This window comes from Oryzias latipes, chromosome 23, assembly GCF_053564925.1.
Source record: "Oryzias latipes strain Hd-rR chromosome 23, Olatipes_Hd-rR_3.1".
Lineage (NCBI taxonomy): Eukaryota > Metazoa > Chordata > Actinopteri > Beloniformes > Adrianichthyidae > Oryzias > Oryzias latipes.
In genome coordinates, this window is record NC_136259.1 from 12,081,221 (window position 1) to 12,096,696 (window position 15,476).

General features: G+C 42.5%; 1 protein-coding gene across 10 annotated transcripts in view; it reads right to left on the minus strand.

Annotated features, from left to right (window-relative positions):
• The window catches only part of osbpl8 (oxysterol binding protein-like 8), a 101,439-nt gene that overhangs the window by 39,741 nt on the left and 46,222 nt on the right, over positions 1-15,476 (minus strand). For 6 of the 10 annotated variants that reach the window (XM_023952609.2, XM_023952606.2, XM_078941648.1 and 3 more), the window contains 2 exons: positions 13,604-13,640; positions 12,671-12,841 (listed from right to left, as the gene is read on the minus strand). In XM_023952609.2, the coding sequence (XP_023808377.1) occupies positions 12,671-12,841; positions 13,604-13,640 (208 nt within the window). Of the gene's footprint in view, positions 1-2,126; positions 2,305-12,670; positions 12,842-13,603; positions 13,641-15,476 lie in introns of those variants that run through there. The other 4 variants (XM_078941649.1, XM_078941651.1, XM_078941646.1 and 1 more) reach the window with 3 other exon arrangements.

Below are 15,476 nucleotides of genomic sequence, written 5' to 3' on the forward strand. Positions count from 1 at the left end.
GTCATCCTTCTCACTGACTAAAAACTAAATTTCTTCTCATTCTGACAGAATTGACATGCAATGGATGATGCTGAGACTTCAATGTAAAGAAGCAGACACCGACTACATTTACAGCCACATTTATATATCATTATCTTGATCTATAGTTCTGATAAAAACACATTAACGCAAGGATTCAATAATTTCATTTAGAAGGGTGGTATTCCTGTCAGAGGGAGTACAGGACATGTTGATTTCAACCTAAATGGTCCAGCATGTGAAAAAACTCTTTACTATGACCAGCATCAGAAGAAGCACAAGACTGCTCTCTGTGACAGACATTAAGCTCCAAAATAAAAAGGACGTAAACTCGATCTCAATGTTGATATATTAATACCTGATCAGTTTAAAGGCTGTGACCCTTAGCCACTACATACATTTTGCACGGATGAAAATTTGTCATAAGTTAATATGCGTGGAAAAAGTGAGATCTTTAGAAGATGGGTCTTCACGTGAAATTTTCACAGATGTATCACGAATGAAATGCGTTAAAACAATGGAAGAAGTACAATAAACAACGCACCTAGATCAACGTTAAAAGCCAAATCTGCCATATACGTGATATAAAAGTTATACATCGGTGGTACCTGCGTGAAAAGTCCGTTAGACATATGTGGAGCGGTCGTGGAAAGCCACAAATTTGCGTATACATCTCAGAAAAATCACGCACAATTGCGTAAGATTTACATAACAATGTAAAACCTACGTAAATTCAACAAAAAAAAGCATCATTCTCAGCCAACCGGAAATTGGACAGCTCAAAACCGAATTCACGTATGCACACATAAGGTGGCGGTGGTGCAGCAGTAGGGCGGTCGATCTCTGATTGGAAGATTGCAAGTTCGATTCCCGCCTTGCCTGCCTATGTTGTCAAAGTATCTTTGGGCAAGACATTGAACCCCACCTTGACTCTGATGGAAGGTTGGCACCAGCGGAGCCGCCAAAAGTGTGTGAATGGGACTGAGACTGTAAAGCGCTTTGTGCCGTCGAGGAAGGTAGAAAAGTGCTTTACAAGTATAAGTATGAAAGCAGGGCCTTTACTTTTAGAATTGTTTAACATATTTGCTTAAATCCTTAGCAAAAAGTATTAATTTTAAGTGTAATAAAGTATACTTAGGCTACACTCAAAAGTGAAACAGTGTACTTAAAGCTTACTTTATATTGTAAGCATAAAATGTTTCCATTTAGCCTAAAGTAGTATACGTTAGTATACTTCCTATACTACATGTACAGGCTCTAGTAGACTTACTATACTTGTACTCAAGTATACTTAATACAATTAACTTCAACTGTAGTACATTTTGCTGAAGGAACATGTCAATAAAAAACAGTGTGCATTAAATCTGTGACATCATCATGACATTATCCACCAGATTTTCTTTAGAAACCTGTCATCTGGACCCTTTCTGCAGTTGCAACACAAAGTACTGCTTTAGCGGAGCTTCGTGGAGACAAAGGTAGAAGAAGCATTTTCTGTTAAACATTATTGAATACATTTTTTTAAGTTCTTTTGCTGCAACAGTGGTTCACTCCTCAAACTCTAACATGCTAGCTGAAACTCTGTTCCTCCAAGTAGTGGATTCAAGTCAAACTGGAACCATAACTGGGAGATAGCGTGAATAATTGTGAGGCCTCAGAATTGTTGTGAAAACAGTCTGCATGATTTCCTGCACACAGACTCATTCCCACCAAAACACAGCATTTTGTAAATGAATCATTTTAGAGTTCTGATGGTTTTTTCAGAAGCTTCAGCATTTGTTGATATACTGGTATTGATGTTTCTCCACGGCTAGAACATGACAGCAGGTCACATGAAAGCAAACGTTGTCTTACATAAAAGCTGCAGGAAAGCATGTAAGCCTGTGATTAGCTTTAAAACAAAGAGGCTTTTTCAACAGAAGCTTATGGGCGTCTCCCGCTGTAAACCTTCATGAAAAAAAAACCTCAGGGTCGTTTTCAGTCCAAATCTAAAGTTTCCTTCTGTCCTCAAGAGTTCAAATCACACACACACACACAAAAAAAAGAGACAAAACACAAATTTGCACAAACAAGCCACCAAGTGACGAGAAACTTCTAGATCCTGGTACCTTGCTTTCCAAAGGGAAAATGCTTCCAGAGACGAGTCCAAACATTAAACACAGACTTTGGTTTAACCTCCAGTATCATGTCAGGATTATCTCTGGTTCACAGCAAAATCAAGTCAAGTCCTTCCAGCTGCCGGACGTCCGGGAAGGTTCAACGAAGTTCTTCATCATCTGCCTCTGTTAGGGTCTGCTCCGGGTCTCTTTACTCTCTGATTGGTATCAGACAGTCACTATTATGGCTCAGGAGACGGGACACCGACTGTCAGCCACTGGCGATGGATAAGACCAACCGGCTGCCGGTGAGCTCCGTCTAGCAAGGAATAATCCCTGCAGCTCATGCTAAATCCACGCTGACCTCACCTGTGGTGCACTTTTCTTTTTTCACTTTCTCTTCTCAGGAATGCACTCATCCTCTGCAGGACAGAGACTCCAGCTTCTTGGCTTTTGCTCTGTTCTCAACTGCTATGAAAACGTCAGAAACCTGTACCCAATGATTAACAGATTCCGTATGTAAACAGAGAAGATCCTCAAACACATCAGCAATATAGAAATAAAATGTCAGCGGCCTCGTCTCCAGTGTCCTCACAAACACCAGCCGATCCCAGTGGAGCTGTAATCTGATTATTTCCAACCTTTCTAACAGTGTTTACATTCACACAGTCACAGCTCACTTCAGCCGTAAACAACGGGCAGGCAAAAACAAATACAGGGTATCGTATTTATCATATTTACGTTGCGTTTTTTTTTTAATATTTCATAGCTATACTCAGAAGCGACCTCTTTGAGATTTTTTTAAAACAAAAATAGGCGTGTTTGTTATTTTCCCAATAACAACTAGTACCCTTTAGCGCGGTGGTTCTCTAACCGGAGTCACCGGGTGTGACAATGCTGGAGGGGGGTTACGTTTGGACATGAGAATTTTTTTAGTGGTGGAACATAAATTGCGCTTTGAGACGGCATATCTGGGGGTCTTACGTCACTTCCTACCTAACCGTGACATTTGAAGATGTAATTATTGTTGTCAATGGCGGTTTTAACCTCTTAAAAGAACAGCAATGCCGCCCAGACGTTGGCGCAATTCGGACATGCAATCAGTTTGGATTGGATACCTACACCTGCCTTTCTCTGCAACTGTCATCAGATTTGTTGAAAAATGGAGAAATGCATGTGTAGTGGGATAGGTGTGTGTGTGTGGGGGGGGGGGGATTTTCCTCCTCCAAAGAGAAAAACTTTTTTTTTTTACTTGTCCTGCCCAACAGATCAGAGCTGAGTTCCTCTTGTATTGGACAGATTTTATTGTTACAATTGGGGTTTATGGATCTTCAGACAGACTGAGTGTATATTTGTATAAACCCCTTTTGAATTTGAGGCTAAGCTTTATTTATGAAAATTATATTTGTATGCATTCCTTGTTGGACCGGACGGAAAAAAGAAACAAAGAGGGGAGAAAGAAACAGAATGGGATGTCAAAGATGGGGGATAATAGGTTAAAACATAAAAGTGTTGTAACTAAATTAGATTACACAACTTAGTTCACACAGCAACAAAAAAAAATATATATATATATATATATATATATATATATATATATATATATATATATATATATATATATATATATTCTGCCGGCCCCGGCAGAGACCCGACCCGACCCGACCCAACCCAAGGCGCACCAGGCCTATACAAAATGCCCCGACCGCTCGAGACGTACGCCGGCGCCCAGACGACAGGCACGCCACTGCCCGGGAGTCCTGAGCCCCCACCCGCCCCCAACCCCAGAGGCAGGCTGGCACAGCCCATGGTCAGGCCACACTGCACACACTGCCCGCCAGCCCAGCAAGGTCAAGAGGGGAAGAGGGGAAGCGGCGGAAACCGACCGCCCGAGCGGGAAGGTGGACGCATGAACCAGCGGAGGCCCCAAACCTTGCCAGGGGACGGTGAGCCTGAGGACCAGGCTCTAGTTGCTGTAAGCAACAATTGAAAAGATGGGGTGTCCCGGCATGCCCAAGAGAGGGACCCCACCCGCCCCAGGGGATGCCGTCCAGCCCGCTCAGATGTTGTATATTCCCTCCCTACACGGAAAAAGGAGCAGCAAGATCAGGGACGCAGGAGCCCCCACAGCGCCACCAACATCCCGGCAGCAGACGCTGGCCCATCCTACTCAGCGTGGGAGGCAGGGGACAGGGAACAACCTGACCATCCCCCTCTCGTTGTGTGTGTATGTGTGTGTTTTAAAAGGTGCAGTCAAAATTGGTGGACAGAGGTGATACAGACTCCTCCATTCTACAACAGCATAACCTGATCACCCAAGCGTGTCCACCACAGGGCCCTACATGAGTGTATTTGTGCACGTTGGTGCTTAGTGTGTGGTGTATGTTCTAGGGAGGGTGCAATCAAAATATCAAAATTGGTGGATGCTTCCACAGCAAACAAAGCTTGATTGGAGGGGGGGGGGTCTATTTAACCTTATTTATTTATTTCTTAAAATGTTTTTTTGTTTTTTCCCTTTTTTCCCCCTTTGACTGATTCACATTTGTCTCTTGTTTATTTATCTATTTATTTATTTCTTTTAGCCCCCCCCCCCCACTATCAACTCCCACGCTTCCTGGTGAAGTGTTATGTGTAAAGAGGGAGACTTGTCATGCTTTACAATACATGGTATTGTTGTATCCCTGACCCCAAACCCCCACCCGAGCACGAGGTACCAGGCCCGCCGCGCAGTGTGGCAAAGGCACCGCAGAGTGCACCAGCCCCTCATCACCAGCCCCCGAAGACCACACAACCAGGGAGGAGCAGTTCTAGACACCACCCCCAGGGCCGTCGAACAGAGCCCCAGCCCCAGGCAACCGGGTCCCCAATGGGAGCTCTGGTTCCCAGGCGCCTGAACCCCGGACCCATCAGACCAGGAAAGGTTCAACACATGTATAAAGGCTGTTATGGGTGTGGAGAGGGAGCATCCACTCTTAGAGCAGAAGGCTGTGGGCATTCTGCTTCCATTCTAGGTCCTATCTTTGTGAGATTAGCTCTCTGCTTTTCAGCTAAATACACCGTCATTCAGAAGCAGCACCTGCAGTATGGAAGGTAACAATTAAAAAAAAACTGACTAAATGATCTCATGAACCCAGACATGGAAAAGTGTTTACAGATACTTTTGTTGATTTTGTCAAAATAAAGAAACTTGATCTCTCAACGTCATCTGTATCTTCCTTGTATTATAGACTTAATATACAGTTGAAGCTTTAATGCAGCGATGAGGTTAAAAACTTGACTTCAGGCTGCCAACACGTGATGGGAGCATCTAGTTTATCTAAACATTTTTGGACAAGCATGGAGCATCAAATTTGACGCGCGCCAAAAGAGGCAGTAGACACGAATTTGATGTGTAATTAGTGTTCGGTGTGAACGCTGCATTACACTGGACTTGGCGATTTGTTAATAAACATCAGAATTTTCATAACCCTTGTGCTATCCTAGGCACTTTAACATTGGGAGTTGGGTCATATAGACCCACTAGACAGTGCGCTAAACCTTTTTTCTTCAATGATTTGTGATCTTCACTGGTGTTCATGGATTACATGAAATCTTTCCACCTTTATCCTCCTTTGTCATGGTAGGAATTAGAGCCCTGCGCTGGACTATTTTCTTCATCCCGCTCCCGCCCGCCCGCGGCCGCAACGTATGCGTTACATTCTCGCCCGCTCCCGCAATATGCATGTCCACTCCCGCCCACACCTGCAAAACTCATAGAATTTAGTCCCGCACAGTAATAGAGATGCATTGATTTTGTATCGTCTCCCGTCCCGCAGGCAAAAAACACGTATTTGTATTGATATTATTAGAGAGATTCATGTCCTCCTCCAGTCTCATCTTTTGATGCATTCCTCTTTTGTATAATGTGCAACTTAATGATAAAATATATTTTCCCAAATCCTGTTCGGATTGTGCGTGTGTGTGCGTGTGTGCGCGCGCAGACAGACGGCCTGAAGCGCACTCTTAGTAAGAGGCGGGGCGGGGCGTTGCGCACCCCCAACACCAGGTTAGATGACAGAGGCCATGGGCGTCTCTACCTGGTGCCTTGACAGAGCTTCAGTACATAAGAATCCAACAGCCGCACAGCCTAACGTAGTCCGCTAATATTTATTCATGAGATATTCATGGCAGCACTGATCCCGCGGGTTTTTTTTTTTGCCGCCCGCTCCCGCCTGCAGCACAATTCAAACCGCCCAATCCCGCGAGATTTGGGTTGGGTCCCACGGGACCCGGCGGGACCCAATCCCAATGCAGCCCTCTAGTAGGAATAACACGTCAATGCAAGTGTGGGGTCATCTAAGATAGCACGAGGGTTAAAAGTGCGACTTACTGACTGTAAGACTTCATTATTTTTTATGTTTTCTTTAACATGCATTCTTTGGCCACTGCGAATTATACTCCAGAGAATACGGTAATCACTTCTATGAATGCATTCGTAATATTCATTATTGTAGAGCAGGGGTGCTCTTTACGGCAATCGCGATCAATGGACGTGGGTAGATCACGGGACATCAAAAATAAACATAATAAGAAAAATGTATTGTTAAAAAAATATGTCAGTAAATAATAATCCTCACTGTGAAGTGCGCATTTAATTGACATGCAGAATGGCTAATTGAACATCCTCTGAGACATCCGTCTCAGCACACGCGTGTTTAACTACACTGAGTGCACATTCATTCTGCCAGCCTCGCTGAGCGCCGGAACCCCAGGTGGAGGACAAATCTGGCCTGCAGGAGCTTTTATTGAGGCCCAGGCGGCCCGCCTGACTCCTTGACTGGAAGAGAGACAGAGACGCCCCGTCTGACCCAGCCGTCTTTTCACGTCACCTGCTGCCAGGTCCAGAGATCCCGTCCAGGGGGTCCAAGACCACGCACCCATGCAGCAATGTCCTCCAAGTGTTTGCGCGTCTTGAGCTTTGCTTACGGACCCCGGGCCGCCTTTCGCTCATGTTAAGCCACGCTTTAGAAATTTCATGTCCAATTCTTGTATTATGTGCATTTATGATTCCGGTAAACATTAATTCAATTTACAAATTTGCAAATTTGAACCATGAAAATATTGGTCTGCCTCTCAAATACCAAAAGAGCGCAATAAGGAAGCTGATCTCTGGATTTCATTTAATATTGAATACACAAAGTGGAAATTTCAACAGCTAATTTAGTTTAAAGTTTAATTCTGACTATCAAACATTTCTCAGAGATGGGTGTTTTGGGGTACATTTTTCAAAAGAAAGGATCAGTTCATTTTGTGTGTTTGAAGAGACCATTAGCAGCAGAGTCGAAGAGACCTACAGGGGTAGAAGGATGACCAGTCATGTGTGAAGAGTGGCATCCTGGACTCAGATTTCACACCTGTTGCAGTCCAGTGTAAATGTGCAGAACAAGACTTCCTGATGAACACCCCGGTCCACACCAACGGACCAAACAGAGCTGGAATATTAAGCCAGCCGCTCATTTTTCACAGCTCAGCTGTCTGTTTGCAGCTCCCACGGATACTCATATCTTAACATATACATATATCATATCTTAACATTTACACTGTGTTCCAAGAGCAATAAGTATTAATTTAATCTTCCACAACTGACATGGTAAAGCCACAGCTGACCTCTTCTACACTGTCTACCCCAAAGGCCGGTTTCTATGTCCTCGATCAGACGGACATAGGGCCAACAGCCTTGTCTCCTTCTCTGGGCGTTCTTGGAAAATCAAAGAGTCACACTGGAATTTGAAATTATGAATCACCCGAGTGGTAAAGCACACTCTCTGACAGGATATGTGCATGGACCAAGAAGCTCATTCATATGTGACAGGTGTCTGAAATCCAGTTTGGGTGGATTTCTTACCGGCCACAACCGAGTAGGAAACAGAAATTCGTACTTCACCCTTCAGAAAAATCAAGACACTGGTGTTTTTTTGGCATAGAGAAACCACAAACATCAAGAGGAAAATACTATATTTTTTTCCAAAATGAAATACAGTAGTTCACAACTTTTAACAGAGGTTCATGTGACTTCCTTTCAAAATATAAGACACCCTTTGTCACATAGGATAATCCGAATTCAGTAAACGTAGTACTAGGTACCTTACAGTGATTAAAAATAACCAAAACACATAGTTTATTTTACCATTTTGATTACATCTAAGTAAAAAAAAGTGTCCAACTATCCAATAATTAAACCAGAGCTAATTACGTTACCTCTACCTTATTTTTTGAACCACAAGGTGGACTTAAAATCCTTAAATTTGTTTGAAAAAATATAAAAACTGCCTTATAGTCTGGTGCACTTTGATTCTGGTTGTGTTCAGTTTCCTCCAATTGACTTTCAGTGGTACACGACAGACAAAAATCTGTAAAAACGTTTTTTTTTTTTCAATCTGTGATGCATCCTGTGCTACTGTTGTGAATGGGTTAAACACAGTTTGAGTTAAATTACTGTTTTTTCTTTACTTAACAGATACTTTTCCAAATTAAATCCTTTTATTTATCTATTTTATTAAAAAAAAAAAATAACACTATGCATGTGGCTCCAGAGATGCAGGTTGCAGAACCCTGATATGTGAGAATGTCTCCCTCTTGTGGTAGGCAAGCTGAGTTTCAGCACAAAGAGCTGCTGAAAATGTCAAAGCCTCATATTCTTAGAATAAACACTCACTTGCCACTAGGGCTGGCTATCACCAATAATTTCCAGAATAAATTCAATTTAATTCACCAGAGCATGTATCAATTCGATTAAATTTTGAATTTACATGGTTTACACATTTAGTCATATTTGTATAGAAATACAATAATAATCTTTAAGTTTTGAAGATATTCATATTAATCTGATACAGTTCACATGCTATAATAATGATTAGTGAAATAATAAACCGATGTGATTGTTAACACCATACAGTGTTATATGGTTTCTTAAATGGAGAAGCTCCAACAAAAATGTGCAGATCACGGACATTGTAAAGGCTCTAAACTAGCTAATATGGCTCTCTTGGAGGCGTTTCAGTTTGGCCACTAGGTGGAGCTTGCCCTATGGCACATTACACTTCATTCTAGAAGATTTGACCACAAATGGTTCCCTTTAAAAAAATTGTATTTGGAAAATTCATGCCTGTGAGTATATAAGGCTGTTCATTTAGTCAGCAATGTACACTACAGTTGATCAAGCGCATACTGCTGGTATGCGTTAGGTCAGCAGAAAAAGAAAGGCATAAAAGACAAATCCCTACTTTTATGGATCGATAAATGATTTATATTGATTTATTACACTTGGATCGATTCAGATCGATTACTCAATTTTATCAGCCCAACCCTACTGGCCACTTTATTAGGCACACCTGTCTTACTGCTCGTTAATGCTAATTTCTAATCAGCCAATCACATGGTAGCAACTCAATGCATTTAGGCCTGTGGACAAGGTCCAGACAATCTGCTGCTGTTCAAACAGAGCATCAGAATGAGAAAGAAAGGTGATTGAAATTACTTTGGACGTGGCATCTCTAGGGTTTACAGAGAATGGTCCAAAAAGAGAAAATAGTTAGGTCTGCAGAAGAACATCTCTGTACGCACAACACATCAAAACTTGAGGCAGATGGACTACAGCAGAAGACCACACCGGGTGCCACTGTGTGAATGTGTGTGTGAATGTATGTGTGCATGGGTGAATGGGTCTGTGACTGTAAAGCGCTTTGTCCTTGTAGGAAGAAAGGCGCTATATAAGTATACGCCATTTACCATTTACCATTCCTGTCTACTAAAAACAGGAAACTGAGGCTACAAATCACCCAGGCTCCCCAAAACTAGACAATAGAAGATGGAAAAACTTAGTCCGGTCTGACGAGTCTCCATTTCTGCTGCCACATTTGGATGTTAGGGTCAGAATTTGATGCCAACAACATGAAAGCATAGATCCATCCTGCCTTGTATCAATGGTCCAGGCTGGTGGTGGTGTCATGGTGTGGGGGATATTTTCTTGGCATACTTTGAGCCACTTAGTACCAGCTGAGAATGGTTCCAACACCACAGCCTACATGAGTACTGTTGCTGACCATGTCCAAAGTGTTCCATCTTCTGATGGCTACTTCCAGCAGGATAAGGCACGATGTCATCTTGAACAAGACAATAAGTTCACTGGATTTAAACGACCTCCACAGATATCAACCCAATAGAGCACCTTTGGGATGTGGTGGAAAGGGAGATTGGCATCAAGGATGTGCAGCCAACAAATCTGCAGCAACTTGACATGCCATCATGTCAACATGGACCAAACTCTTTCTATGTTTTAAACCAGAAAAATTGCAGGCACTTCATTTTTGAAGATAAAAAGAACAGAAATGTTCTTTTGAAAGAGTGAGGAACAAAACATGACCCACATTTAGACACTACAACTGGATAAAGGAGAACATAATACCTCTACGTCCACAAGGGGTTGCTGTAACACAACAACAGAAAGCACAGCCTGTTACGCAAGAGGTTAGTTTTTCCAAAGCAGCACATCTTTTCTTGACAAATCCCAGCTATGCAAAAGTGGAACTGCATAAGCGTGAAAACGTTTCATTTTAAGCAGCAGAAGCTTCAGCATCTTCTCTGGGGATCAATGTCAGTTTAAATAGAACCTGAAATCATTTACAAAACCTTCAAAGCAGAAGATTTCAGGTGAGACTGAGTCATCTAAATTATATTAATAAATACATGAATAACTGAAGTGTAAATGAATGACTGTAGCTTCCTGAATAGTCTGGAAAAGATCTCTGCCATTCCAGGATGTGACTGTCAAACTGTAGTTTGTAGGTGATCTGGGACGTTTAGACTTCAGGCACATTCAGAGAGCATAGCTTACAAGTGCTCAGTCAGGACCAGTCCATCCAATTACCATATTTTCATTACCATAAGGTGCACTTAAAAGTCTTAAATTTTCTCCAAACTGTAGGGGGCACTCTATGAGGCAGTGCACCTAATGTGTTATTGTGTGGCATAGAAGCAGACGGCATTAGAACGGGTGAGGGAAGTGTGGGCGTGAAAAACACTGTTCACAACATGGCTGGAGCACAGTTTAAACTGTCAGCTATCAGCTACGCAGAGGAACATGGGAGCAGCTGCGAGAGAATTCAAGATGAAAGGATCCATGGTTCACAAGTGGGGGAAGCTAGAAAACAAAGAAGTCAAGATGACGCAGCTGAGTTTCCGTGGAAAAAAGGTGACTGACCAATGGATTAATGATTAACGATCAGATCGAGCGATGGATTAACGATCAGCGATCAGCTTAGAAAAGCTTCTCCGCAGTCACCATTCGATGTATATAGTGCTGCAGCGACTTCTAGCGGATTACAATGAAAAGCTGTTCATCTTCCGCTCATATTGCAGTAAAAAGATCGCCGACAAACGCCTCCAGCCTCATCACCAACATGGACAAGGCGCAGCAGACTTTCAATATCCCATTGAGTTGCTGAAACACAGTAGGGGCAGGAAAAGTCGGCTTTTATTGTTGTGGGAGGCAGCACCAGGCGAGTTACACCACAGTTTGTGAATAGATTGTAGAAGCTTGGGCTAACGTGTCTGCTTGCACTGTTTTTGAAGTGCACAAAAGCCAGCATCATTCATGAGGAGCCGCACGGCAACGAGACAGGCAGACAATCCGAGACAGACCCAGAGTGTGTGCATGGGCACGCATTCCGTTTGTGTTAATCAGTCACGGAGAACAGTAAGAAAAAAGGTTTCCTCTAACAGAACGGAGACTGGTTCTTTTATTAACCCGCTCTGAAGGCTCCGAGGGTCTGAACGGGGAAGTGAACCCCGAAGGAAGATCCGCCTTCTGCCCTGGAGAGGATCTCCCCTGCGGTCAGAAACATTATCGAAGGAAGGTCACAGTAGTAGGTTTATAGACATATCGCAGGAAAGTTTCAACACTAGCATTTTTATTTTAACATGCCTGCGCCCTAACACCCGGTGCGCCTTTGTGTCAAATACTAGAAAATCACCCCTGACTGAGACTGCGCCTTATAACCCAGTGCGCCCAATGGTCGTGAAAATACGGTACTTAGTAATAATAAATATTAATGAACAGTTGCTGCAGAGGATGTGCAGCTCTGCATGAATCACCCAGAGCAGAGCTCCAGCTCGGCTCTGCAAAAAAATACAGGAAAAAAACACCTTAAAAAATTATTTATATTCTGATGGCCAAATGTTGTATTTAATTCATTCAAATATTTATCTTTCTCCCTTAGTATTGATGAATTGTTTTTATAAGCCCTAAACAGGTTTTAAACCAGATTATTTTACTTCTGACTGGTTTATCTGATAAAGAATGAAATTCTGAGTATTTCCTAAATTTTGATGGAGACATTTTGTAAACATTTTAATCCTTATTTTAGTTTGGATGCATCCAAGATTATGGAAAAAAATATTTTATGAGTTTATAAATATTGAAATGTCTTGCACCAAAACTCCAGTTTCTTAATTTGAAAAGAACAGGAAGAGAAAAGACAAGGAAGCGAGTCTGTAACTTAGATGGGGCCGGGGCTTACCGTGGCTGTAGCTGACCCCAGGGCTCAGGGCAGAGGGGGATGCCATGTGCTCCCTGCTGGGGGTTTGGAGGCCTGCCTCCTTCTCCCTCTCCCTGTCCTTCTCCTTGACCTGCCGCTGGCTCATCCTGCCTGGGGTCAGAAGGCCGGGCTCATCACCACTCGCTACGGCAGCTGCAGGAGGACAGACAGGTGAGAGGGGAGGTGAGAGGAGAGAAAACCTTTGTCCCTCAAACACACTTTTCGCTGCACACTTCTGACCTTCTACCTAAACATTATAACATTTATTCATGAGCCAAAATGGGGGAAACTGTAGGGGGGATAAACGCAGCATGGCCGCCCTGTTTCCTCTGCTGTGTCCAGGAAGCCTGCTGGGAATTACACTACTGTCCAATAGCTGCTGGAACCCCTCCAGTCATGTGAATTTAAACCTCTGTCTATTTCAAATCATTCATTTTTCAGTCGTTTTTAATAATCAACTGTGTCAAATCCTGAATAAGTTATAATGATAAAAACATTAGCAGACAGTTTCATGTAAGGAGTTAATCTCAGCCTCCAGGGGGTGGCAGCTAATCTTGTAGATTCAGCCAATGTCCTCCCATCGCACAGTGGGAGTTGTATTTGTGACAGTAGCATTAGCTAGCGGCACGTTTAGACAGAATTTGTAGAGAAATCTTGACGGGACAGGTAAAATCACTGCAGGCAAGACAATTGATTTCTGAACAGAAAACACCCGAAGTGATATAAATGACTGAGATCGACATTTTTCTTGTTTAACCATAAAGTCCACATGTTTAATGCATGACAGGAAAACTGTTGTCTTTTCTCAAAACTATGAAGCAGGCATGTCTGATATCATAAAGACTTGAAAAGTGCAGCAGCTGACTGTGTGACTGTCACCACCCGGAGCCTTTACACGAACGGTCGCTGGCTTACCCAAGGCGGCATGATGCTCTCTGGACTCTGCATTGTGCTAGCAGGAAGAACAGATGGAAATGAAAAAAGAAACAGGGACAGGAAACGAAATGAAAGATTGTGACAGAAGGGGGGGGGGGGGGGGGGTGAAGACAGGGGAGGGCAGAGGGGACATTGGCCACGTGGTGTTGAGCAGATGTCGTCAGTTTGTGTGCGGCAGGAGTGATGGCAGCGTCGGCGGCAGCATCGGAGGCAGCGGGACGCCACACGGTACGACAACAAATGGTATTCATGAAAAAAAAGAGACAAGAGACAGAAAACAAAAACAAAAAAACAAACATTAGTTTAACCAAAAAAATGACCATGACAGACAAGCTGAGAAAACACTGACAGGCTAAAGGCTAACAGACTGGCAGGGCCAGACATGATGGAGAAAACTATTTCATCTGCTTTATCTGAAGCAGAAACTTTTTCCATTTCAAAAAAAGTGAAAATGGGGTTTAAGGTCAAACCGAGAGCTGCCGGCAACAATACAGCAGAGGATTAGGAGACATGACTGAACATCGGAGGTTGATTAACAAGGCTAAATCTGAGCTCAGCTCATGATTGTGCTGTTGAAGAGCAGAGTTACGCCCAGCCACTCCCCCCGGATGGCCAAACCCTTCCCTTTGTTTGTGGTGGTGTTGGGATTAGTAAGTGTGTGCCTGGAAAGCTGGCTGCACTTTGAGATACTTTATCTTCAACAGATCTTGGATTTAGGATTAGACACCACTGTTGTCACAGATGAGGATTAACGCTTCCCACCCACAACCACAATCTGAGTTTAGATTAAAAACTAGTCAGTAAAAGTGTGAATTTATTAATACTTACCTGCTAAAGTACCCATAAATCTTACCCATAAATCTTACCCTGATCATTGTATTTAATTGTATTTAATTAGAAAAAAGGAGTTGATGGACTGCTAGAGAAGGTTCAGAACAAACCGGCCAAAATCTGCTGAAGAATATAAACTGACAAGCAATTTCCGAAGACAATTATTTGCTTGGTGTAACAGGTCAGCATGTGACAAGCTGCAAATCCCATCTGAAAGACTTGCTTCAGAATAAATCAGTGGTGAAGTACCAAGAAATGAAAACTTGGCAAGTCTTAACTTTGGTTTCAGGCGGTCTGACAGACCGTCAGATTTTATTCTCAGTTCATTCATCTCTAACAATCCAAAACGAAGTTTTCTCCAAAAACTACTGTTGACAAATATAAGCTAATCTCTTTCAACGTTTAAATAGACAGAAGAGAACAACATATCTGGAAAAACTTGACTTCTAAACCCCCCCCCTCCCACCTTTTTTCAAAAACAATTAAAAAGGAAAGTAACAGGGTTTTTTTCTCCCCTTTCATTTTTAGGTTCAATTGCCTTAGAATAAATGGGTAAAATACATATTTTTCAAATTTTCTCTCACGGGGAAGGATATGGGGAGCTAGAATTGAGACTTTACTTTTGTAATTTAAAGTTATGTGTTGTAACTTGCACACATTTTAAAAATACAAGTTTCAAGTTCCAGATTACAGGTACAAAACAAACCTACAAAAATGTTTTGACCATATTTGGCATGCCTGGAAAAACTAATGAGTGGTGAATATTGACCAGTCATGTTTGATAAAGATTGAAATTCTGAGAATTCCTGGCATGTTTTGCAGGTTTTGATTTGTACCTATAGCCTGGAACTTGAAACTCCAAACTAGTATTTGTGTAAGTTACAAAACGAAAGTTACAAGTCAGAACGAAAGTTACAAGTCAAAACAAAAGTCCCAATTCTAGCTCCATACGGAAAGGGCAGCACAGTTTAGATCATGAAAAAGGACAGAGACAAAATAGAATTTTAAAAGAAGCACAAAT